This window comes from Microtus pennsylvanicus, chromosome 3 (assembly GCF_037038515.1).
Source record: "Microtus pennsylvanicus isolate mMicPen1 chromosome 3, mMicPen1.hap1, whole genome shotgun sequence".
Lineage (NCBI taxonomy): Eukaryota > Metazoa > Chordata > Mammalia > Rodentia > Cricetidae > Microtus > Microtus pennsylvanicus.
In genome coordinates, this window is record NC_134581.1 from 115,204,869 (window position 1) to 115,232,314 (window position 27,446).

General features: G+C 36.8%; 1 protein-coding gene across 2 annotated transcripts in view; it reads left to right on the top strand.

The window, feature by feature from the left end:
• The first annotated feature begins 688 nt into the window (after positions 1 to 688).
• Positions 689 to 27,446, top strand: part of Cnbd1 (cyclic nucleotide binding domain containing 1) — a 249,320-nt gene continuing 222,562 nt past the window's right edge. For both annotated transcript variants that reach the window (XM_075968028.1, XM_075968029.1), the window contains exons 1-3: positions 689 to 776; positions 13,401 to 13,473; positions 21,677 to 21,790. In XM_075968028.1, coding sequence (XP_075824143.1) covers positions 689 to 776; positions 13,401 to 13,473; positions 21,677 to 21,790 — 275 coding nt within the window. The remainder of the gene's footprint in view (positions 777 to 13,400; positions 13,474 to 21,676; positions 21,791 to 27,446) is intronic.

Genomic DNA, 27,446 nt, shown 5'->3' on the forward strand with positions numbered 1-27,446 from the left:
ACAGAATTTAATTACACTAATTCAATTGTATACCCCACAAGTAACATCTGACCAGCTGTTTTGGAGCTGTCAAGATGCCTTCTCTTCCAGTAGTTTGCCTTACATGACAACTGTCAACCACTCCACCTCCTCCGCTTCTCACACCCACATCCAAATTAGCTTTGGTCACTATGATTAAGAGAAAACAACTGAAATCATGCTACACAATAATGCAATTTGGTCGTGTGTATGCAAGGGTGATTATGGGTCAAATTAGGATACTGGTTTACCCTTTGTTATAAACAGAGAGTGGACTATTTCTTCTTTGTCTGTTTCTGGGTCTACAAAATGAATTTGTTTTGTTATGACCAAGTGGGAAAGAAAGGAATTCTAAATCATGAAGACAAACAAAAAAATCCTGACTTAAAACTTATGAGTACTTTAGATTATGTTTGCCCAGTGCCTTAGAGTCTCATTCTTCATTTTCCTTAGCCCTGTAGTTAGTTCACTTCTCTCATTCATCCACTGACCTAGACTAGAGTTCTTACTGATCTAGCCCCCATTCTTACATCAGAACTGTGAACAAGAAGATTCTGTGGACTTGGCCTATCAGAGAGGCCTGGAACGTTCAGCTTTATGATGATCAGAAGATAAGGATGGTCCTCTACCAGTCAAGAAGTCACTGCCCGTTTTCCTCTGAGCTACCAAAATGCCGATGAACTCTCTTCCAACGGCTATTTTGGCTCACATGGTAGCCGTTAACAACGTGCCTCCTCCTCCGCTTCGCAACATACCAGGCAAGTGACACGTTTATAAAGGTCCCTTGTTTTTGTTACTGTGTTCAGTGGTGCTTGCTTCATTGTGAGAAATCGGGATTTGAAAGTCAGTAGAAATACAGAGACTTGCTCTTACTGTCTGGTAATGGAAGAGCATCGTTTATAGGACTGGCTTATCTATTTGTGGCTATTTCAATAATTTAGGTCTGGAATACTGGGGTTTTTTTGTAAAATGAGGGTTTTGATGAGATTTTACAAATTCAACAGTGTGCCCCCTCTATTTAAATATAAAAATACTTTTAAGGAGGAGAGAATAATGGAATCCATTTGAGATTACAGGAAATTGCAGGCATCTGCTTCTGGAAAACCCTGTGTTCTCTACACTGAGTTCTGCTATTCTGAATACATTTTCCCTAGAGAATTCTCATTTTAAGTTTATAAGGTGATAAAGGTAATTTCCATTTTTCTGACTGGAATATATATCTACTTTGCCTTTTGGTTTATCATGTCATAGAATTTACAAATACAGAATTAAATATTTTGAAATTTAGGCTCTGAACAGTGTTTATTGTATGCAGTCAATGTATGCTCATGATGTGGTTCTAAGGTGCTATGTTGGGCAATAGCTGCGCAACTCTTGGATCTGTTGGACACCAGAGTACTTAATAGTAACAGACAATAATGTCTGCCTTGAAATTACAAACAACCTTAGATAACATAGGAAATACTTATGACTCAAATCTCAATAAGGAGTTATTTCTAGTATTTTCTTCTATCGTCCTCTAAGAGTTAACTTCTAGATAAAGTTTAAAATTTCAGTATCATTATTTCCAAAGAAAAGATATAAAAGCAGAGGCTTATAACTTTTGAAGGTATATACTATATATATATATGCATAATGTATATGTATATCAACACATGTAAAAATATTAAATATATTATATAAAATTCTTACAATTAATTATATAAACATATATATGTTATTTTATATATTTATTCCTAGAGTAAATGTATTCATAGATGGACTCAAAATTTTCTGTGTCTATTTAAGTGGAAGTATGTATTCAAGCAATTTTGTCCCTATCAGGTTTTATTTATGAAAAAATAAATTGCCCTAAGATTTTTTTTATCAGCCCAGAAAGCATGATAGTTGTGAGTTAAAAGATCAAATTAATTTAGAATCAAATGGGATGAGATGTTGCTGCCCTCTGCAGTCTCTGCCAAGGACACTTGACTTCTGTGAAGTGATTAAAAGATGAGAAATTGGCAGTAATTTAGATCTCAGAGCTGAATGGAGCATAATGGAGAACAGCAGACAGCAGCACTCCTGGATTTCTCGGTAGAGGTCCTTGGTGGATGCTCTGTGCCTGTGACTGCCCTTTTGAGATGTGTCCTGCTTGCTTAATGGCTCGAGCTTTGTGTGAACTCCAGCAAGTCTACAGTTTTCCTTGGCACATTTTTCCTTGTCACAGCTGAAACAATAATCTCGTGAAACCTGAGAGTGGCAATTCTTTATCTGTAGAGTGACTTAACCTGTTTCACGTGGGAGCTGTAAAAGTACAATGTACATCAATTGGGATGCTTGGTTAAATACCTACAACATCTAGCCACCATACACACCTTTCTTTGTTTGCTTTGAATTTGGTCAGTAAAATTAGACTTGGGGGTGCGTATTTGCTTTCTTATTAAATATGTTCACGTGAATAACATTTACTGAACACTTTCTACAGACAATGCATAAATACTTTCCATGTTATGTTGTTTCATTTATTTCTCACAAAAACCTTGTCATGTCTGTAGTACACAGAGCAATACCCAGCAATGATATCCACACCCCGAATTCCAGAAACTTTGAATATGCTAAGATGCTGACAAAGCAAGGGAATTGTTATGTCTGCAGGTAGATTTAAGGCAGTTAAATCAGCTGCTGCTGATTGGAGAGAACCTCAGACACCACAGTGCATATTGAAATCATAAAGACTTATCAGAGAAAGGAGACGTGAAAAAGACTTGACTAGCCATTAGCTTTGAAGATGAGGGAAGTCATGAGACAGGGAGGCATCTGGACAGTGTCAAGAAGCTAGAAAGGAGTCATAAATTCTCTCCTATGGTCTCAGGAGCACCATCATCCTGCTGATAACTTGATGCTAGCCCAATTAGACCACTTCAGACTTGTGATTTTCGGAATTTCAACACATCTATGTTTCAAAGATGTTTTTGGTAATCGCTTGCAAGGGAAAGGAAAAAGGAATACAAGCTCTCATAACCAAAGGTAAAGAGGCTTACATATCATACAGTTGGAGTCACAATTGGGGAGGGGTGGGTTCTCCTCAGAATATCCCCCACGTAAATTAAAGAACACTACTCATAAAAACAGCAGCATAGCCTTTAGAGATATCAATTTCATTTTGTCATTTTGTCTGCTAACATTCTGATGCAAGGGACTCCACATATCACTGCTCTGCTTATCGTTGCTTCTGAAATTAGGATTTCCAGACAGTGTACACAGGTCAGGCTCCTGAGTCAGTTTCTGGCTTTCTATAACCTCCTGCTTTGGACTCAGGATTCTTTACAGCTTGGTAACCCCAGGAACAGAATTGAGGTTTTTTTTGTTGTTGTTCAGAAACAGAGGAGTATTTTTTATATTTTACTCTAGATGAGAGTTATTTCAAAGACCTTGCAGTTAGACGAGCTTAGAGTGGTTTTCCCACATGAGCATAATAATGGATGTTGGGAGGACTCTCACTGACCCACTATTATAACTTGATTTCTTCGAACAATGGAAGGAAGGGAAAGAGGGTGTAGGAGTCCACCTTCCCCCTTGCCCTTAGGAGTATGATCTAGTGAGGTTTGTTTCATTAATATGATGTTCCTCTATTTTCCTCACATTTCTTAGGCTTATCTTTCTGAAAAAAATTTTAAAAATAGGTTGTACACTTTAACTTTTAGATCGTCCTGGAGGGATTGATGCATGGCACTGAGCTTTGCCGGGTTACAAAGCACTCAAAGTTTGCAAGACATTAGCGGGTGTATATTACTGGTTCTTACTTCTTAGGATATAAAAGAAAAATAAAAGAGTTCAAGAATGCAGACCCTCTAGGGAATTCGGAAGTAAGGTAGAACTCTTAAGTGAATGGTTTTGTCTGTTCCTTTCCATCTTAGAGTGTGCGTTCGCTGAAAGCCTGGAAATAGCATGCTGCCATTCCTAAACTTCAAGGGCATTTTCTGCATTTGAGAGTTCTCTAGTAATTAAATATGAGAGGGGTCTTAAAAACATGTATTTAGAAAAGTGAATGGGGCACCATTTAAGTGTCTTAAACTATTCAAACCTCCAGAGGCACTGGTGGGGGGTGGGCAAGTGCAATAGAGGAGAAAATCATAGAAGTGTATTGTAATACCTAAAGAAACAACATCAAAAAGATAATTGAATATAAAAGAAGCCAGAATAAGAACAGAAGTTCCAAGAAAATAGAAAAAGAAAAGACATTGAATATTTGAGTGTTTCTCTATACTTGTAGAAACATAAGTATGGATAATTCCAGGAAAAAACTCTGATTTTTTTATGTCATGTGCAAAAGAACCAACATTTTCTCTTTTTTTCTTCTTCACATGGATATCCAATTTTTTGCACTACCAGTTCTTGAAGAGATTATCTTTTTTGCATTTGTGTTTTCAGGACCATCATTGAAAATTAGCTGAAAATCTGGTTCTATTTTGATTATAAACTTTTTATAAGATTTTTCTTTCAAATGATCTCTGATCTTTTCTGTAAAGATTGCTTTGATTGTGCAGTCCTTTGGTTTTGTTCTTTATGAATTTTAAGACTGACTTTCTATACTGGTAAAAAATAACATTGAGATTACTGTAGGGTTGTACTGAATCTGTAAATAATAAGGGATAGTATGGGCATTTAAAAATTATTGATGCTTTCATTGAACATGGGCTATCTTTTTCAAGGTATGTGCGATTATTTTGTTTTTTATTTTTTTGAGACAGGGTTTCTCTGTAGCTTTGGAGCATGTCCTGGAACTAGCTCTTGTATACTAGACTGGCTTCAAACTCACAGAGATCTGCCTGCCTTTGCCTCCTGAGTGCTGGAATTAAAGGCATGTGCCACCATAGCCCAGTTTCAAGATATGTGTTTTAAGATATTTTGTTTTCTTATACGGCATTGTTTTTACTTGTGATACTTCATACAATGATATTATAAAAAGGAGCATCTTTTTTAACATTCATGTATATAATTTATTCATTTTAGTTGTTGTGTTATGTTTAATCTTTTTTATTGTAATAAGCATCAGTCTGATTGTGTATACTTTATTAAACTATTATCTATTTAAACCCATGCTCTGTTCACTGTTCAAATCCATTCATAGTGGTATTAGAGAAATAGTGGAAGACGGTTGAAGCGAAGGCTGAGGAACGTGTTCAGTGTTTTTCTTTTTTTGTTTTTGTTTTTGTTCTGTTCCTTGGCATTGTTTCTCTTTTCCTACCCAAGCAATAAGTATTCAGCAGCCAGAGTTGAATAATTTACCCACTCCTTTCTGCTTTCATCAGGGAGACTGTGGCAGCTGGTTCCTGGGTGTCAATTGATGCTTCTCCTTTGCCTTGTCCATCTGGAACACCTGTCTGACAATGCTCTGCATCTGTTTCTGCTTTTTTTTCTTTCTTGTTTTATGTTTTTGTTGTTGTTGTTTTACATTAAAATAACTGCTGTTTTTCCTATCTCATGATCACTGGATACCGAACCATAAAATGCAAATTTGCTTCTAGGTAATTTTGTTGTTTAAAATCAGACAAACATACCATGCATAATTTAAATCATATTAGTAATTCAAAATTACTATTGATGGAATGAGTTCATTGTGATGTTTTGGTGCATACTATTTTTTTTACCTTTTTTCTTCACTTTTCTTCCCCTGTTCACCTTGGTTAGATTCCTTTTTCCATATTAGCCTTCTGCTTCCTTAGATTCTCTTTTCCTCCCCATCCTTCCTAAAAACTATTCTTTTTCCTCTCATATCGCTCTGTAGTTTCCTGAATTTTATACTTACACTCATATATGCAAAATATACACATTAAAATCTGGAATCCACATTTAAGAGTATGAGGGAAAGTATTTAGTGTTTGTCTTTCTATTTTATTGGTTTATTTTGTTTATCATGAGACTTTCTAGTTACATCAATTTTCTTAGAGTCGTAGTAACTTCACATTTTTTATGGATGAATAAAATTCCATTGTGTATATGTAGCTTACATTATCCATTCATCTGTTGATGGACATCTCGCTATTGTTAATAATGTATCAATAACATGGACATGCAGTTGCCTTTGTGGTGGGGCTTCGAGTCCTTTGAGAGAAGATTTTCAGGAGTGATTAAATCAGCAGTGTTGTGACTGAGGAGACACAGCACTACCCTGCCACCCTTGGCAGCTTAAGGAGCTACCCTAGACTTTTAGGAATCCCAATTCAGGCAAAGTATGGATTTATGATTTGACAATAAAAAGATTATCAGAATTAGCTAGTATAGCTAATTAGAGTTGGGAATTATATTAAAGCTATTTTAACATAGCCTTAAGCATGAAGGTTAACAGAAAGTTACTCAGAAGAAAGTATGGTACACCCAAGTGTGGTGCAGGAGTCTAAGGAGAGGTGTCCTCTCCTTAGAGTCCTGCCTTGGTGTTTGTCATGTATACCATTCTGGAGGCTACATATCCAAAGTTGCTAAGAAACTGGTTTTTTCCTCTCCCTTTTTCTCGTAAGAGAAACATGTCAGGTAGCTCCAGAGATGCACCAGCTGAAGTTACAATCTGATAATTTGAAGCCAGAAGCCACTAAATTTGCACGAGGGGTTCAATACATATACTCTCCACATGAGGTTTCTTGTGACAATATAGAAAATTACAGGTCTACAGTGGTGAACAGGAAAGGACCTCAGGCAGGTGGTAATTGTGCAGCAGGTCTTGCTCTATTGATGAAAATGCTTCTACGAGATTACTGAGTAGCTGCCTTCTCTCTCTTCTCATTTTCAAATGTCTTCTGATTTTCTCTCGTGACTCACTCATAGCAAAAATGTATGATAAATTTAAGAAATCTACATGCTGATTTTCTTTTTTTTTATTTTAATTTATTTATTTATTAAGGATTTCTGCCTCCTCCCCGCAACCGCCTCCCATTTCCCTCCCCCTCTCCCGATCAAGTCACCCTCCCTCATCTGCTCGAAGAGCAATCAGGGTTCCCTGACCTGTGGGCAGCCCAAGGACCGCCCACCTCTATCCAGGTCTCCTAAGGTGAGCATCCAAACTGCCTAGGCTCCCCCAAAGCCAGTACGTGCAGTAGGATCAAAAACCCTATTAGAGTATTACATGCTGATTTTCAGCATGGCTATACCCGTTCACCCATCAGGGGAGATTACAGCTTCCTGTTTTTCCAGATAAACATGCTCACACAGCAGTTGCTGGTGTTTGTGTTGTGTTTTCTTCCTTTTTTCTCTCTTTCTCTAGGGTTTTAAATTTTATTCTTACTTTAAAAATAGTAAAATTTGTTCTTTGGTGCGTACTGCTAAGTAGACAAATGTATAACCACCACTTTATTTTCTTACCACCACTGAAATCAAGATATGGAAAAATTACATCACTTTCCCAAATACCCACTACCCTCTTCTGTGTCATCAAATATTCTTCCCCCATCCTCAGGCTATGTCACTGACTTGGCCTCTATCATTAGAATTTCACCTGTTTCAGAATATCATCTATTTAGGATCTTTTGAATCTGTTTCTTCTACTCAACAATTCATTTGGGATTCATGGACATGTAATTGAATGTGTAAATAGTTTCTTCCTTTTAATATGCTTTTAGTTGAAATACAATTATATCAGTTTCTTCCCCTCTCTTCCTTTTCCTTCCCCAGCCCCTATTATGCTCTCTAGAACCCCTTCTGTGATCCCTTCTCTCAAGTTGATAGCATCCTTTTCTTTGAATTTTATTGTTACATCCCTATATATGTTCATATATGTAGGTTTATGCACAAATATATAGAAAGACAAACTGCTCAGTTATTTTCTTCTCTCTTTTTTAGACAGTATCTTACTACGTATCCTTGCTGGTCCCGAACTTACATAGGACAAGCTGGCTTGGATTTTCAGAGGTCTGTCTGCCTCTGTTTCCTCAGTGCTGGGATTATAGGCATGCACCGCCATGTTGGTTCATTTATTTTCTTGATGTTAGCCATTCTGACTTGGGTGAAATAAAATCTCAATTTATATTTACTTAAAAATTGAGGATTTTGTATACTTTAAAACATGTCCATTGGCCATTAGTGTTTTATGTTCTCAGAAATATCTATTCAGTTCACTGGCCCATTTATTGATTGGAAGAATTGGGTTTTAGTTTAATTTTCCAGTTTTTTAATATATTTTGAGCATTAACCCCACGAATAAAGTAAAGATGGCAAAGATTTCCTCCCATATATAATGTATCTCTTGATTCTGCTGGTTGTTTGCTTGGCTGTACAGAAGTTCTCTAATTTTATGTAATTTTACTTGTCAATTCTTAGGGTTAATTCCTACGCTATTGGGTAATTTTCAGAAAGCTCTTGCCTGTGTCTATGTTTTGACATAGGTTTTACATTATGGTCACAGATATATTTTTAATTTATTCTTATACATGTGAGATATGAATCAATCCAGTTCTTTTCCAGGTGGATATCCAGTGTCCTCAACACCATTTAATAAAAAAAATCTGTTTTTGTTGTTGTTGTTTCAAATTAGGTTTTTGACACTTTACCTCAATAATCACCTTTATATCTTTTCTATAGTTTTTTATTGACATGTACTTTATAAAATATGAGTACAGCTATGCTATCTTGTTTACAGCTTAGATTCTCTTGGTGTGCTGATTGCTATCAGTTTTGGATGTCTTTGCAACTATCAGATATTTCACGGAGACAACTCATAGTTGAACCTTGCTTTTTCTTTTTTCCCCCCCTTTTTTTCAATTTTATTTTTTTAAAAGAAGCAAACTATCTTTTTTCATTTTACACACCCATCCCAGTTCTTACTCCCTCCTCTCCTTTTATTCACTCTACTTTCACCCCCTCTCCACCCCATCCACTCCTCAGAGAAGGTGAGGCCCTCCCTACTATATCTAGGCTGACCAAGTTATCCACCCAAAGAGAATGGGTTCTCAAAAAGCCAATCCTGGTGGGCACCGTAGTCTTTCCCAGTCATACAACTGTCAACTGTATTCAGAGGGTCTAATTTCTTCCTATGCTGGTTCCTTCCCTGTCCAACTGGAGTTGGTGAGATTTTTAGTTGTATTTTTATTATAGCTGAATTCTTGTTAATATTTCCAACTCTTTATTCAAGTCTGACTTTAAATTTCAAGCTTTCTTTGTCATTTTGCTCCACCATATATTTTTATTTTTTCAGGTACGTATTGTTATTCTCTTGAAGTTCATTGCACTGTTTGTGTCTTTTTATAAAACTCCTTGAATTCTTTAAAAATAGTATGTATTGTTCATTGGATTCAGTGTTCTGCGTTCATATAGGTAAATTTCTCTTAACATTTTTACAGGACTAGTAGATTTGGTGATAGTCTGTCTTCGTCATTCATGTTTTTGTTTTTGCATCTCACTTGTGCATGTGAGATTGTTTTCTATGGTTGTATTTCTAATGTAAGAAGCTGGCCTGCGTTAGTGCTGGAGTGGGGCCAGGTAAAGCTGGAACATTAGCTGTTTAATTCCACCATTAAAAGATGCCTCCTGAAACACAAATAGGATGGAAGTAGACTTGTGGGTGAGGAGAAGGAAGCAGGCAGAAGTGGAAATAGGTGACGAAGGTGGTATTTATTTGACAAAGGTCACTTGTCAACAAAACTGTGCCTCTAGGTGTGGAGATGAATGGAGTCAGAGAAAGAAATAGGAGAGGAACAAAGCTATTTTCCAGGCAAAGGAGGCTCAGAAACAAAGCTGGCTTGCAGATCACCATTCTGGAGCTAGCGTCAACTAAGGTAGGTAGCAAACAAATATGATTCAAGGTTCATGGTTTGAAAGTAGGCCCATCTTAATGGTTTATTTAGTTGTATCAAGTGCTATGTTTATTCAATATTATTTGAAAGATTAAGTTCAGAATTTTATGAAACAATAAAAATCAGATAAAAAGATGTAAATAAGTTTCTTATTGACCATTAACACAAGTAGTCTGAATGAACTCTTAACATATATAGACTTTTCCAAGATTTGGACCACTTATCCAAGTATATAAAAATATTTAGTCATGCTTACAATCCTTTAATTTTCTTCTGTTCAGCTTCTTCTTAATACTCCAGTCTTGTGCTAGAGTTCAACATTTTCTTACTACAATATAAAGTCTGCAAAAGTTTGTTGTTAACCTTTATGTTAGTAAGGCTACCAAACTCATATTTGTGCACTGATAATTATAGAAAGAAAGGTTCTACTTGCTGTTGGTTTAATTATTATTGTGCACAGAAACCCATTGAAGAGGTCTCAGCCTTCTGTTTTTCAAGTGACTGTACTTGGACATTTCCACAGGGTCATTGTGACATTTCTTCAACAGCTATACTATTCTGGGAATTCTTTTTACTGAGAGTTAAAGATTTGATTAAAATTGCTCTTATGATAAGAAACAAAATTAGTAGTTGTATTCTGTTAGGGATTTTGTTAAATGTGTGTGTGTTGGCTTCTCTATTGGCAAATAAAAGTATGTTCAGATAATCAACTTCACTATGATAGCCTTTTTACTGCCTACCTGCCCGGTAGCATCATGAGGTGATCTCCAATATGCACAATATAATTGTTTAATAATTTTTAAATATAAACTATTTTTCTGAACATTTTTATTTGAGTGTTGGGTAAAGATATTTTTAGGAAATAAAATGGAGAGAAAGCAATTAAATATGTAAATCTTGATAAATACTGTGTGTGTCTGACCACTTTTTATTAAGAGAACAATCCATGAATACTTACTTTATTATATGACAGAAAAATGAAAATAAATTAATTTGGAACAAATATATTAACATACAACAGTAGAATTTTTCCATTTTAATAATATCCAGTAGACTAATGCCCAATTTGACTGTATACAATTGAATTTTTAATTGTGTGGTGGGTTTCTAGCGTAGGATTAATTTATAGTTGTGAGCTTCAAAGTATTTTTCATACATACTCAGGTTAAAAGCCCAGGTTTTGACCCCATTCTGAGGTTAAGCCCCTGTTGTTTTTGTCAAAAGCTGGGCCAAAGCATTTCATAAGTGAAAAACAAGTCTAGAAAAAAATGTAAACTTTGCAGCTTTGGAAAGTAAGTTTTATCCCTGTAATAAATTTCATCAGTAGGAAAGATCAACATCTGGTCTATCCATAGTTGTAATTTCACATTGAAAGTTTAGTCTTTTCATTTTTAAACAATCTGCTTTCAAAGACAACATCTATTACTCGGATAAAACTTCATATAAGAACTCTTGTAAGAGCAGACGTTCAATGATGAAGAGATATTTTGATGAATTAAGTTTTCTACAAGCCTGTAAGTGCTGCATAGTCCGTGCTGTTTTAGCTTATTGTTTTGTTCCAAGCTAAGCATGAAAACTTGGTCTCCTGTTAGCTTATTTTTCACGCAAGTATTTCTGTAAAAGATAAAATAAACAAGTGGAATTTTAATTTCTTTACTCTTTGCTAGCAATTCTTATTCTTAAAATCTTTATTCTATAATTATTTTGTAGATTGTCCTAACTGAAAGATAATATTCTAGTTTTTTGAGTCTGCTTTTCTTGGTCAGAATTTCTCAGATTAAAGCTCTTCCCCAAATCTCTGGGATGTTCTGCTCTTTTCCATACCACTCACTGGAGTTATTACTGAGCCTATGAGTAAACCACATGAGGAATATGAATTAATATGTATTTCATACAGGTCTCTTTCTAATCCATGTGCTTAAAGCTCTAGTTTATTAGGATTAACATTTTATGTAGATCACACCAGAAATAATAGGTTGTCAAATATTTTATGTATATAAAAGTTATAAGTTGATTTATTTAAAATGAATATAATTCTATATGACACTAAAACTAAATCATACAGTCTTTTTGTTAGGGTTTTCAGATGGGAGGGCCAAGGAAGGCTGTGGGTGGTGGTGGGGCAGGTAGGATTGGAGGAGGGGAGGATAAAAGGATGCCTCTGAAGGAAGATGGAAAAGAAAGAGCAGGCCTTGAAGGCACAGGCTTTAAAGGGGCTTTGTATTTGTATTTGACTGCTGGCACTGAGTAGTTGAAGGAGGGCTGGGGGAAGCAACTGGTTCTGGAATGTGAGTGGTTCTCTGTTTACCAAACACTTTCATTGGCTAAAGTTTACCTGAGAAATATGGGTGGGGAAATACCTAAATCATGTGAATAGTAGTTTCAGATTTATTAAAGTCTATGCTGTTAGGGTAGTAATGAGTTTTCTGCCTGCATTCCCTTTATTTTAGTTTCATACTTAGAATAGAGTATTGTCATGCTGTTTAATTTTGAAGTCGTCCGGGGTCCATACAAATTTTGATTTTATGACTCTGAAATTCTGGCTAGCTTTAATAGGGACAGAAATTTCATTCAAGCAGTTTGAAGAGAAACATCAATAATCTTTTCTAGCTGTGTACTCTGTGAGCGATAATATTCACTGGTATGGGAAGATATGGTCATGGTACAACAGTGGTATGAAGGTCATTGGGATACCAATGACTTTTCAATTGGAATTAAAGCGTACTTTATAGGAGGAAAGTCATGCATGGCATGGCAAATCTGGCTGTAGAACTGGTCATAGACCCTAGGGGAAAATTGACTATTACTGTTTGTTAAATTGACATAGTATCAAAGTGTCTTCTAAATACTCATACTAAAAGATTAGAGCTGTTCACACACTTCACCTGAGCAACTTTTTTATTTTTCTTTGTTGGTGGACAGTGCTTAATCAGAGACCCCACAACTGGTCAACATGTAACTATGGGATACTTATCCCTAAGTGGCACAGTTATATCACACAAAGGCTTGGGATTCATTGCATAAGAGGTGCCAGAAAGATTGGCAGGGCCAGAGGACAAGGATCACTGCTAGAAAATTGTGTCTTATGGCCATGAATGGACAACTGCACTCATGAACTCAAAGCAGCTATGGCTTCCTGCATAAGACCTGTACAACATGGACTGAAGAGAGGCTACACCTATTTTGAGATCTATAAGCAATTGATAGCTTCTGGGAGAGAGAAAAATTTTTTTCAAGGGTGTGGCCTTTAGTAGTTGCTTATTTCTAGTAAATGGTCTGATATCCATACTAAAATGTACACTAATTAGACTCCATAAATTATAAGGAAAATATATTTGAAGTTCACTGGGGAATGATAGATGGAGGAGACAAGGAGGAGAAAAGAGGAAGATGTCAGGAGTAGATATGACCAAAACACATCTTAAAAGAGAATTATATACTTACCTTAATCCTCATGCTGAATTTTGCTTGTTTATTCAAGACTGTGAATACAATATCTTACTTCATGATCACTGAATTTTTTTAGTATGATGAATGTTTACAATTAAGTACTATTTACATACCTGCTTAATAAGATAACAGAAAATTACTTAAGCTTTAATTCATTTCTTTTTGCAGGCCTGAAACTAAACAAGACCATTAATTATGGTCAGTTGAATGCCTTATGCCACATTAGAGGACTACAGAGCAGGTAAGGTAGTTATGAGTTTCCTTTTCTGTCAAACAGAAAGCAATACCTCTGCTTTTTTATGGATAAAGTATAATATGAGAATGTGCTATCTCTCACAGGTCCCTGATTTACTACATGGATAAATACATTTGAAACCTGGGGTTTATTTCTATATATTCAAAAGTATATATATATATACACACACACATATATATATCTCCTATTTTAAGGAAACCAATTTACTATGGAATAAACATAACTCATTCCAAACTTGCTCCTTTTTGGTACTCAAAAAGTAATCATAAGGAGAAAGAGGTAAGTGGTTAAAAGCACAAATATTGAGTGAGGCAAGCCCTTGAGATAGGCACAGGGATGTCTGTTCGCAGTGCTCTAGAGAAAGGGAATAGGAACTAGTTCTTTTCAGAGCTTAGAATTTCATTTTCGTTTTATTTATTTATTTATTTTAAAACAACCTTTTCTCATTTTGCATACCAATCCCAGTTTCCTCCTCTTTCCCTTCTCTTGCGACCCTCGATCTTCCACCCTCTTCACCCCCATCCACTCGTTAAAGAGGGTAGCCTTACCCTGGGGAGTCAACAAAGTCTGGCACATTGTTTTGAGGCAAGACCAAAGCCCTACCTCCTATATCTAGACTGAGCAAGGTATCCCTCCAAAGACAATGGTCCTCAAAAAGTCAGTTCAAGCACTAGGGATAAATCCTGGTTCCATTGCCAGTGGTCCCACAGACCGCCCCAAGTCACACAGTTTTTACTTAACAACCCAAGTTTGGGCCTATGCAGGTTCCTCAGCTGTCAGTTAGAGTCAGTGAGCTGCTCTAGCTCAGGTCAACTGTTTCTGTGATTATCCCCAGGATAATCTTTATCCCTTTCTCATATTATTGCTCCTTCCTCTCTTCGACTGGACTCTGGGAGCTCAGCCTAATCTTAGCTGTGGATCTCTGCATATGCTTCCATCAGCTTCTGGATAAATTTTCTATGATGACAATTAAGGCACTCATCAATCTGATTATTGATGATTATTGGGGAAGGTCAGTTCAAGTACCCTCTCTATTATTGCTTAGGGTCTTAGCTAGGGTCATCCTTGTGGATTCCTGGGAATTTTCCTCGTACCAGGTTTATATCTAGCCCCATAACAGCTCCTTCAATCAAGATATCTTTTTCCTTGCTCTCCATCTCTGTCCTTATGATATGAGTGTGCATCTTTTGGGTATATGTCCAAGAATGGTATTGTTAGGTCTTGAGGTAGACTGATTCCCAATCAGAGCTTAGAATTTCTAAGAGGCAGGAGAATTGAAAACAGACCTTTAAAATGTGTTTTTCTGCTGTTTTAATTATTGTTCTATTTCTCTGAAGAGACACCATGACCAAGACATCTCTTATAAAAATAAGCATTTAGTTGGGAGTTTGGTTACAGTTTTAGAGGGTTAGACCATTATCATCATGGGGGAAACAGACAGGCATGGCACTGGAAGTTGGGAGCTTCACATCCTGATCTGCAGGCATCTAGAAAGAGATGCTGCATGGGCTCTTAAAACCTCAAAGCCTATGCCCAGTGTCACACTTCCTCTAACAAGACCACATCTACTCCAAAATATGTATCTCCTAACCCTTCCCAAACAGTTCCACTAACTGGGCACCAAGCAGTCAAATAACGAGCATATGGAACTATTTTTGCTCAGACTACTACATTTCCACTCACTGGGTGCTATAGGCTTGTAGCCATATCATAATACAAAATGCTTTCAGTCTACATTCAAAAGTCTCTATAGTCATTCACAGTCTGAATTCTAAATCTCTTCATAGACTCAAGAAAATCTCTTAACTGAAACCCATGTACAAACAAAAGCAAAAAGCAGATCACATATTTCCAACATACAGTGTCACAGAATACCCATTGCCTGTCCAAAAGAGAGAAAATACTAGAGCAAAGCGAGACTACCCAGCAGGGGATACTACACATTCTACAGCTCCATGTCTGCTGTCAAAATTAGATAGCTCTCTCCTTCTAGATTTTCTGACTGCAGCAAACTTCTTTCTCTTGGACTGGTTCTACAGCTTGTTAAAAACTTTCTTTGCCAAGTACCCCATGGCTCTGGCATCTCCAGCATCTTAGGGTCTCCAATGCAATCCAGACTTCACCTTCACCTATTCACCCAATGATCCTTGTATTGCCCTACACAAGCCTGGACTAAGCAGCTTTTCTTAACAATAAAGAAAGAGTCTGTTGCAGGAGGCCACTTGTTTGTTTCCCAGCTGCCCAGACTCCCATAATAATCACATAGAAACTGTATTAATTAGATCACTGCTTGGCCTATGAGCTCTAACTTCTTATTAGCTAAATCTTACATATTAATTTAACTCATTTTTATTAATCTGTGTATCACCACTGCAGTGGCTTACTTGGTAAAATTCCATCCTGTGTCTGTCTCCGGCAGGGGCTTCTCCTCTCTCTGCCTTCCTTCTCCCAACATTCAGTCCAGTTTTCCCCCACCTACTTAATCTTTGCCCTAACAACAGGCCAAGGCAGTTTTTTTATTCATTAACCAAAAAGGCAACAGATAGACAGAAGGACCTCCCACACCAAGAGTCCACAAACACTTTCCTATATTATTGATTCTCAATCCAAAATCACCTTGCCTAAACTGCATAGTTATTCTGCTTGCTAGTGCTGGAGAACCTTGGCGTCCTCCTTGAATTACATTTGCATAGGCTTTCTCCTGTTGATTGTTTTCTCTGCTACTTAAGCTTTCCTTTAATTTCTTTTCCCAAGTTGGAAGCTCAGCTGTTTGGGGTCTTGCCCTGAGGGCATCACTCTCTTTATTCCATTTTGAGTAAGTGATTGTTTTAAACCTTTTATGTCCTTGAGCTATGATTTGGCTAGTGTTACATTTCCTGGTGCTCTTTTTCTCTTTAAACTGAGCCCTGGTTTGTACCCTGGTTGCTTTTTCATTGTAGATCTTCGTAAGAATGATCAGTACATAATACTGTCACTGCTAGGCTGTCTCAGAATCTCTGCCAATAACATTAATCCAAATTTCTTCAATTTAACCTCAGACAGATCTTAGGACAAGGGCATAAAGCAGCCATATTCTTTGCCAAAACATCTCAAGAATGTTCTGTAGGTCACTTACTAATAGTTTTTCCCTTTGAAACCTCTGGAGCAAGGCTTCTATAGTCCGAATCACCCTCTATTCTATTATCTCCTGTGCTATTCCTAGGATGAGCCCTTAAGTGTCTTTTTAAGTACTCAACTACTTTTCTATTCCAAAGTCTTAAAAATCTTCCATAGTCTTCCAACAAATAACATTATCAGGTCTATCATAGCAATGATACCTATTTCTGTCTCAATTACTGCTCTATTGCTGTGACGAGACATCACAACCAAGGAAACTCTTCTAAAACAAAGTCTCTAATTGGCGTGGTTACCATTTTAGAGGGTTACTCCATGTTCTTTGTGGTGGGAAGCAGACAATCATGGCACTGGAACAGTAGCTGAGAGCTTTACTTCATGAAGGGCAGGCAGAAAGAGAGAGATACAGAGACAGAGACAGAGAGAGAAACTGGGCTTGAATGGAACACTGAAACATCAAAATCCACCCACCACTGACATACTTCCTCTAACAAGGACATAAAAGACAACATGTAATTGTTTCCAAACAGTTCATCAACTGGAGACCAAACAGCCACACACATACGCCTATGGGGCTCATTCTTATTCAAATCACCACAGCTGTAATACTTTTCCTTCAGTTGCACTTTTGAAATTATAAAACCATAACCACTCTCTTCCTACACCCCCATCTTTCTTCACTCCTGTTTATGTTAACAAAATGCCTTGAGTTTACAGATTTTTTCTCTCTTCTTTAAAATACCTCTTAAAGTCATATTTTAGTTAGGATTTCAGAAACATCTTTTAAATTTTCTTTATGAATGTCTTGAAAGAGAGAAGTAAAGAATGAAGCTTTATGGTTCGCTGGTTGTGATTATATGTATGTCTATCTTTATAAAATGCCATTTGAATATGAACTTTTTGTTGGTTAGCAAATTCTGCACATAAATGAGACAGATGATCAAGTGAGTTCATTGCAAGAGATTTATGGTTTTAAAATAGTTTTTAAGTTAGTTTTAAAATAAATGTAGAGAAGATTGACTAGAGGTGCTGTAATGCAAGATCTGAAAAGCACTGAGAGAATGATATTTTTAATTAGATAAAGGACTTAAATTCATTTGTATCATTACATAGCATTTTCTTTAACTTATTTTGTATTTTGAGGATAATTTCCAATATGAAGATACATATATATTTATTCAGTTAACCTGTGTCAATCTTCACCTGCTCCTATTGTTGTGAAAGTGAAGTAATAATATTTCTTTCAAACAGATTCTATTTAATTCTTGTTTCTCAAATCAAAATACATAATTTGAGAAGTCTTTTACTTTATTTTATAGTTTAAAAAACAGACATCAATTGCCTAAAGTTCAGGTATTATATTATATTTTATATTAACTTACAATTCTTTTTGTTGTATTTATAGATGTACATATATGTATGTATAAAGTACAATTTTCATTTTTTGTTTTTACTAAGCTGTATATTTTGCACCACTCCTCTCTCTCACTTTCCCCTCCCCTTTTATCCTTTCCCATGGTCCCCACACTCCCAATTTACTCAGTGGATCTTGTCTTTTTCTATTTCCCATGTAGATTAGATCTATGTGAGTCTCTCTTAGGGTCCTGTTTATTGTCTAGGTTCTTTTTGGTTGTGAATTGTAGGCTGTCTTTTCGTCATTTTATGTCTAAAAGCCACTCATGAGTGAGTACATACTATATTTGTATTTCTGGGTCTGGATACCTCACTCAATATGATGTTTTCTAGATCCATGCATTTGCTTGCAAATTTTAAGATGTTATTTTCTTTTTCCACTGTGTAGTACTCCATTGTGTAAATGTACCACATTTTCTTTATGCATTCTTCATTTAAGGGGCATTTAGTTTGTTTCCAGGTTCTGGTATGACAAATAATGCTGCTAAGAACATAGTTGAGCACATGTCCTTGTGGTACGATTGAGCATCCTTTGGGTATATACTCAGAATTGGTATTGCTGGGTCTTAAGGTAGGTTGTTTTCTAATTTTCTGAGAAACTGCCATACTGATTTCCAAAGCAGCTGTACCCAGTTTGTATTCCCACCAGCAATGGAGAAATGTTCTCTTTACCCCACATCCTATCCAGCATAAGCTGTCATTAGTGTTTTTGTTCTTGGACATTCTTACAGGTGTAAGATGGAATCTCAGGTTGTTTTGATTTGTATTTCTCTGATGGGTAAAGATGTTGAGCATTTTTAAAATGTCTTTCAGCCACTGAGGTTTCTCTGTTGAGAGTTCTTTGTTTAGTTCTGTACCCCATTTTTTATTGGATAATTTGTTCTTTTGATGGCTAACTTCTTGAGTTTGTTGTATATTTTGGAGATCAGCCCTCTGTTGGATGTGGGGTTAGTGAAGATCTTTTCTCATTCTGTAGTCTGCTGTTTTGTATTGTTGACCATAATATCCTTTTCTTTACAGAAACTTCTCAGTTTCAGTAGGTCCCATTTATTAATTGTTACTCTCAATGTCTGTGCTACTGGGCTTAGGAAGTGGTCTCCTATGCCAAAGTATTCAAGTGTACTTCTCAATTTCTCTCCTATGAGGTTCAATGTGGTTGACTGTATGTTGAGGTCTTTTTCCATTTGGACTTGAGTTTTGTGCATGGCAACAGATATGGATCTATTTTCATTTTTCTACATGTTCATATTCAGTTACACCAACACCATTTGCTGAATATGCTTTCTTTTTTACATTATAAGCTTTTTGCTTCTTTGTCAAAAATCAGGTGTGTGGATTGGTATCCAGGTGTTTGATTTGATTCAATTCGTCCTCCTGTCTGTTTCTATGCTAACACCAGACTGTTTCATTGCTGTAGCTCTGTAGTACAGTTTGAAGTCAGGGATTGTGATACCTTCAGAAGTTCCTTTGCTGTACAGGATTATTTTGGCTATCCTAGTTTTTTTTTTTTTTTTTTTTTTTTGCTTTTCCATACAGAGAGTTGAGTATTGTTCTTTTAAGATCTGCGAAGAATTTTTCTGGGCATTGCATTGAATCTGTAGATTGCTTTTGTTAAGATTGTCATTTTTACTCTGTTAATTCTACCTACTCAGGAGTATAGGAGGTCTTTCCATTTTCTGGTGTCTTCAATTTCTTTCTTCCAAGTTTTAAAGTTCTTGTCATACAGGTTACACTTGCCATACACTTGTTTTGTTAGAGTTACTCAAAGATATTTTGTTACTTTTAATGAATGGGCCACGGATCCCTTTTGAGAGCATGCTTGCTTCACTTTACCAATTCTTCCCTTATTGTACCTTCTTGTGTACTTTAATCATTTAGTGTCATGGTTTTTGAATATAGGAGATACAGAGGTAGGAATATACTATCAGTGTAATTTTTTTTCTGGCATAGAACACATATCATCAGTATCATAAGGACACTTGTGGATTTGCTGAGAATTATGCCATCCCCAGACATAGCACTTGATAGCACTGCTTGGACACATTGTTTTCAAATGGCCAAATGGTAAAAACTGGATTCATGTATACCATCCAATTTATGTTGGAAATTTCCAGGAATTAGGTTAAGGAGATATCTGTCACACCTGTAGAAGGTGATAGACAAAAGTAAATTGAGAGAAATTATTTTTAATCCATTCCTAAGGCGATCGGTCCAATTCACAGTTCAGATAATGTTCTAAGAACAGAAACCATGGTCTACATGTAAATAAAGAAGAAATACTACTATATCTTTGAATCTCAAGTTCTACATGTATGAAATGTGGATAAGAGTATTGAAACAAACAGACATGTAAGAATTAAATGTTGTGCTATATGTAAATTGGTTAAAATATGGCCTGATATAACAAGAAATAATTTGCATTTTTACTTGGGTCACCATATCCTAGAGGTTAAGAAAATGGGACTTCGAGTCAGTTAAATTTTAATTTTTATTATATATCTCTCACATCCTAGTTATATGGTGTGACTATTAAAGTAATAGTATTTTATATGTAAATATTTATATATCAACATCAGTAGGTTATACAAATATGCAATGAAAGCTTACTTCAGTATATGGGATAGAACAAGTCCTTAACTGAATGTGAGTTTCCAAATACACATATGGGAGATCTTTGGAAATCCTCCACAAACATAAGTGCACAGATTTAAAAATTGAGTAGATACTTAATCAGTATATATACATGGTGTGAGAAAAGAACTAAAATGCCCAAAGTATTAAATCACACTTACATTTTACTTTTTGAATCGAGGTAAATAAAATAAGATTTTAAGTTATATGTAATTTATTTTGTGTGAAATATCAATACAATGTTTTAGAAAAGATAGCCCAGAGAAAAAGAAATTGCTGCAAATATTTCAATGTGTCACTGCTTGCATTGACAAGAAAACAAAAAAAAGACTTTCATTGAGGGATTTTTTTATTCATTACCATGAAGCAAATATTGACCAAGATTTTGTGAATGTTCAATTTGAATATGGCTATTTTTACTAATTATTGAAATGAGCTATCAAGATGAATGTTTAGCATTTGGGGTATTGACAATATTTTAGATGGTGGTCACTTGAAAATTGAATGGGGCAGATTTTCTAGAAACAACAGCTATTATCCAACATTTTATGACAATTTGCCCTATTTCCATAGCTTTTTTTTATTGTTATGTCTATAGTGGAAGAATCATGTAGGAGAGGGCATTTAAAGTAGAAAAGTCTACCCTTATCCACAAAAGGAGTTGATGATTTATCAGTGAAAGATAACTGAACTTCCACTTATCAAACCTATCCTACATTATTCCAGAGTGGGAAATGCTGAGATTTTTCACACAACAGTTCTTTACTACAGACTTAAATAATAGTGTATGACGTTTTTATTAATCATTGCAAAAATTTAGAAAACTACACTCTTAGGTTACAAGTTTGTAAGAGAATTCAGAATCATTTTGGAGTAACTTTCATTATGTTATATTAAATAAGAGCTTTGTTCAGTTGCAGTAAAAAATGCTTGAAATAAAATTGATACAGAGTTAATATATAGTATTAAAGCTCTTTTAAAGCAATTATTGTGTGTTATACTTACACTTATTTTCTCTCTTTTTCTTAAGCCGACATTCTTCCCTTAATTTGACAGCTCACAATACATTCATCAAGCAATATCCTCAAATATTCTTGCATGAAAAATCAGGATTTCCTAAAATTTTCCAGCAGGATGAAAAAAGGTAATATGTCTTCTTTTGAAAATAAAATTTATGTGTGAATGTTTGTGTGCTTTTTAGGACTGGCATGTATTTATATTGCATAGGTATGCTGAGTTTCATAATGACAATTTTATTCAAGTTTATCCTGTCCTGTGACATATCCACCTTTCCACACCCCTTCTCTGTGCTCTCTTCTGATATTTACTCCCCTAGTCTCCTTTCTAATACCGGGCCAAATATGCATAAATTATATATTTAGGGGACTTTATGTATCTATGTAAAATATAAAATCTATAAAAGAAACAAAAACTATATTTTTTATGTGTTTGCCCATCTTACTATTTTAACATAGCAGAATAACAGTAACTATTACACTGTATAAGATACAGAACACATCAGGAAAACACACAACATTGATTTGTTTATGTGCCTGATCATCCAGCCAAATTAGTTTAACAAGCATGGGGATTTTAGGATATATTTCTGGAATGTTTGGGAGGAAAGTCAGTCTCAGGCTTAAACTAAAATCTTGATAGCTACTTTCCTTCTATGGGTCTGCCTTACCTTTTGTGAATTGTTTTCATTTTCATACTTCTTGTGGTAGATGCGGATGTAGTAATATGGGGCGGCAGCAGGGTTGCGTCCCCAAACACCCCAGCCGCTTGCCCTGCCCGGCTAGCTTATGCCCCGAAATAATTACACGGACACTGTATTCTTTTAAACATTGCTTGGCCCATTCTCTTCTAGGCTAATTCTCACACCTGGACTAGCCCATTTCTAATCATCTGTGTAGCGCCCCTAGGTGCGCTTACCGGGTAGATTCTAGCCTAAGTCCATCCTGGGTCGGAGCTGGGGCATGGTGTGCGTCTTCCCTGGAGCAGGTAGCATGGCGTCTCTCCTGCGTCTGCTCAGGAGAGCAGAGCTGCGGAGTCTGACCTCACTTCCTCTTCCTCCCGGCATTCTGTTCTGTTTACTCCACCCACCTAAGGGTGGGCCTATCCAATGGGCCTAGCAGTTTCTTTATTGCTTAACCAAGGAAATCAACAGATTGATATATGACACTCCCCCATCACTTCCCCTTTTTCTGTTTAAACAAAAAAAGGAAGGCTTTAACCTTAACATAGCAAAATTACATATAACAAAACAGTTATCAAGTAAAAGTTACATCAGAAACATTTATACATATAACAAAATTGACCTTGAATCTCTATAAATAAAGCAAAATCTATACTAATGCAAATTATTCATACCTATATCATATCCCCCTTTAAATGTAAAAGAACATTTATAAACTATATTTGGGAACATGGGCGCAGTTTTTTCTCTCCAAACTGCTTCCTGCTGAATGGGGGCGTCGTTAATGATTTTAGGGTGTAACCTGTGTGCCAGGTTTATCTCAGTTGGCAGTTGAGCAAGGCAATTTTCTGAAGATGTTCACAGCAACCCTTCAGGAGGACGTGGTCCATCATACCAAATTGGAATAGAAGAAATCCATAGAGTCTCATCCTCTGTGAAAACAAAAGAAGACTCTCTCCAAAGCATCATATCCTTAAACCCAAATTCTGAAATCGTAATACCCTTATATCTATTCTGGTTTAGCTTGGCAGCCCATGTAATGAAATGTCTCTCTGTACTTAGCTCCTTCACAGTCAAAAATTTTAAAGAAAACACAATAATACAAAGAATCCAGACTCTCTGTGAATTTTTCATCTTTACGCGGCTTATTTTTACTCTATCACTTTACTTTATTCTGTCTCTTTAAAGACTTTACCTTTTTTTTTTTTTTTAACCATTAACTTTATTCTCTATATTCCTTTTCTTCTCTCTCTCAAGCCTACGTACATTCATCCAACAGTGTGACTCGTTTAGTGGTCTGAATCTGTCCTATTGTGAATCTGCAATTTTTTACTATCCAGGAGCACTTTTGATTTACACCTTTAAATCACTAGGCGCTAAGCTGCAACATTTCTAGGTTAACTTTTTGCTTTTTGAGCGCATATCTTTGACCTGGAATAACCCTGTAGACCAGGCTGTCTTTGAACTCTCAGAGATCCGCCTGTCTCTGCCTCCCAGGCATTGGGATTAAAGGCGTACACTACTACACCTTGAACTCGCAGAGATCTGTTCGTCTCTGCCTTCTAGGCACTGGGATTAAAGGCGTGTGCCACCACACCTTGAAGTCACAGAGGTCTATCTCCCTCTGCCTCCCAAGTGTTGGGATTAAAGGTGTGTATACACAACAACTCTCTTCCTTTTTTTTTTTTTTTTTTTTTGCTTTAAGAACTTCAACTTTCAGCTTGCATATATTTTTAACACACTTCAAACCATTCAGAAATTTTCATTGTCTTTGAATCTCTCTTTACTGTATATCTCTCTTTTTCTGACTACATGAGTCCTTAATTTAGCAAGCAATATCAGTAGGACTAAAGGCGTGGCTTTGCCAGCTAGATCCAGTCCATTCCTTAGCTTTCCAGCCTCATGGCGGATATACAGGCTGCAGCCATGTTTATAGCCACAACTGGCATTTCAAGGTCCCTGCCAGCCAGAGAGCTACAACAGACAACACTCAAGTCCTCTCTCGGTAGCCGGCCCTCCTGCCTCAAACAGTCAGAGTTTGCCCTGGCAGGATGGCCCAGAAAGCCGGCATTTTAAAACAACACAGGTTTGTTCCTGCTGCTGAGTCAGGAAAATTTCAAAACAGAGGATGTACCATTTTGTGCTAGCTCTGGGGCTGCCAGGTAGGAGCGGCGCTCAGCACTTTAATTCTGAGACTGAGCGTGCAGCACAGAAATTCTTTTCATCCAAGTTACATCCAAATCTGACACGCAGAGCACTGCGCAGTCTAAAAACACGTCTCTGTATGGCGGCAGGAATCCGCCATGCTCTTCCGCCTGCCTAAGCCTGATTCTGCCTTCTTCCCAGGAGCAGGCGGGGAGCTCTGAGTCATCGTCACGGTCTCAGAGCACTCTCCTTCCGATCCCAAGCGGGAACACAAACATAGTCCAGAGTTTTCACTGGCGGCACAGCCCCAGGAAGCCACGCTTTGAAATGACACAGCATTTTTTCTGCTGCTGTTGCCGAATCAGGAAATCTCTCTACAGCACGCCACCAACAAACAGCAAAAATCTGTGTTAAACTCTCTCTCCCTTATTTTTAAGCCTTCTCAGGTTTTTTAAGTGGTTTTAGTCCATCACGTGGGCGCCATCTGTAGTAATAAGGGGCGGCGGCAGGGTTGCATCCCCAAATCCCCAGCCGCCTGGCTCGGCTAGCTTATGCCCCAAATAATTACACAGACACTGTATTCTTTTAAACACTGCTCTGGCCCATTTCTAATCATCTATGTAGCGTCCCTAGGTGCGCTTACCGGGAAGATTCTAGCCTAAGTCCATCCTGGGTCGGAGCTTCATAGCGTGCGTCTTCCCTGGAGCAGGTAGCATGGCGTCTCTCCTGCGTCTGCTCCGGAGAGGAGAGCTGTGGAGTCTCACCTCACTTCCTCTTCCTCCCGGCATTCTGTTCTGTTTACTCCACCCACCTAAGGGTGGGCCTATCCAATGGGCCTAGCAGTTTCTTTATTGCTTAACCAAGGAAATCAACAGATTGATATATGACACTCCCCCATCAATGCGGACACACTGTATTCATATACTTAAGTTTTAGGAGAGGAATGAAGTAGTCTTTTAAAAGAACCTGAACAGATACTCACCGTACTCTAGCTGATTAAATTGTACCCATGGATCTTCACTGTGCTCTGGTTTGCTAGTCCTGAACCACGTGCCTACATCATTCAGTGGAAATAGAATAGAAACCATTGTGGGACAGGTATGAGCACAAGTAGAATCTGTGAAGAAAACTAAAGTGCTATCAACTGGAAAATTGTGGATGATTGTATAAAAATTGAAAAATTGCTTGAAACAGAGGGCAGCTCATGGGTGAAATTCTTCCCTCATTAAGTCCAGAGACCTGGTGTGCAGCTGTGTTTGTCCTCAGGGATCCACTAGACCTGGAAATGGCAGACATCTTGTGGGTGAAATTGTGGATGAATGTATAAAAGTTGAAGAATTGTTTGAAGACACAAAATTCAATAAGAAGTTAGAAAATTTTTCTTTTTGAAAAAAGGTAGTACATTGAAAGATGGTATCTTAGGTTTTGATTGTGATAAAATACTGTAACCAAAAACAACTTGGCGAGGACATGTTTTATTTGGGTTGCAGGGTATAGTTCATCATCAGGGGGAAGCTAAGGCAGCAATTCAAGGCAGGAAATGAAGCAGAGATTACAGAGCACCACTGGTTTCTGGATTGTTTCCCATGGCTTGCTCAGCTGTCCTCTTATACAGTTCAGGACTATACCTCAGGCTTGGCAATACCTACAGTAGGCTGTTCCCCACATCAACTGTTACAAGAAAATGTTCCCACAGACTTACCTATAGCTTAACCAGATGCAGGAAATTCCTCATCAATTGAGATTTGTTTTTCCAAACTATGACCAGGTTTGTGTCAAACTGACAAAAATCAACAAGCAGGAAAGGCCAATGAACTTTGAAACTTTATGTACAGTGAGAGAGATTGCACACAATCCTTAACTAACATAGTGCCTTAAAATAAAATGATTTAAGGATTAGAAGGAAAATAGTTAATCGTTTAGAAGTGAAGTAATAGCCTAAATCCAAACCTGAAAATATGCACACAAAATTTTAGGCAAAAGAATTAAAAACTATGTTACATGTTTTAGATACATATTAAAAAGCAGAGCAAGCAAAATAAAAAAAATACAAGTGGCTTTTGTTAAACTAAGACACATTTCAAAGACAAAGAGAGAGAGTGAGAACACATCAAGGTCTGGCAGAAAATCTTTGCATCTTGCAAGTTCACACTTGACGTGCACAGTTGATACCCAAAATACGGGAGGAATTTAAATCAGTACCAAGAAAACAAAATGAGTAAATAATGGACAAAAACTCTGAAAGATACTTCTCAGAAGAAGATATTAAAGGCATTTGATAGAATTCAGTGAATGTCTCATGGTAAAAGTAAAATCACACTTTCCTATTTTATTACTGAACATTAATCTATATTCTTGAGGTTAAACAAGCAATCTACTTCAAAAGAACAATAAATACATTTCAAATTGAGTTGAAATCCACAGTGTATTATAAAATTTGAACAGTTACTGGTCTTACAAATGTGTATATATATGCCCATACATACAAATCACATAGATCAGCCATTGGAAATAATTTAATAATGTACGTATTTAACTTATGTTGAGAAGTGTTCCCTCATGAGATTTCCTCCTTGAAATCATTGCTTAACCTGTGGCTTTATTGATCTATGTGATATGTGACCACGTCTATTATGAACAGGAAAAGGGAGTTTAATTTCTTACCCTCTTCCTTCTTGGACAGGTTTGATCTCCTTGTCCTAAAGGTGGTGATCCTAACAGCACTTGACCTTAGAGCTGGAAGCCAATGGCTTCCTGCTGGTCTTGTGTGACTCCAGTTTGTGATAGTGTTATGTTGGGTCCTCTCATGTAAGTTTTCAACCAAGAAAATGCATCACCAATTTGCCTACTGGCCAATCTAGTGGGAACATTTTCTCTGTTGAGATCCCCTTTTCTAAAATGACTCTTGTGTCTAGTTAAGATAAAACTAGTCTGCTTATATTGGTGGAGCCTGCTT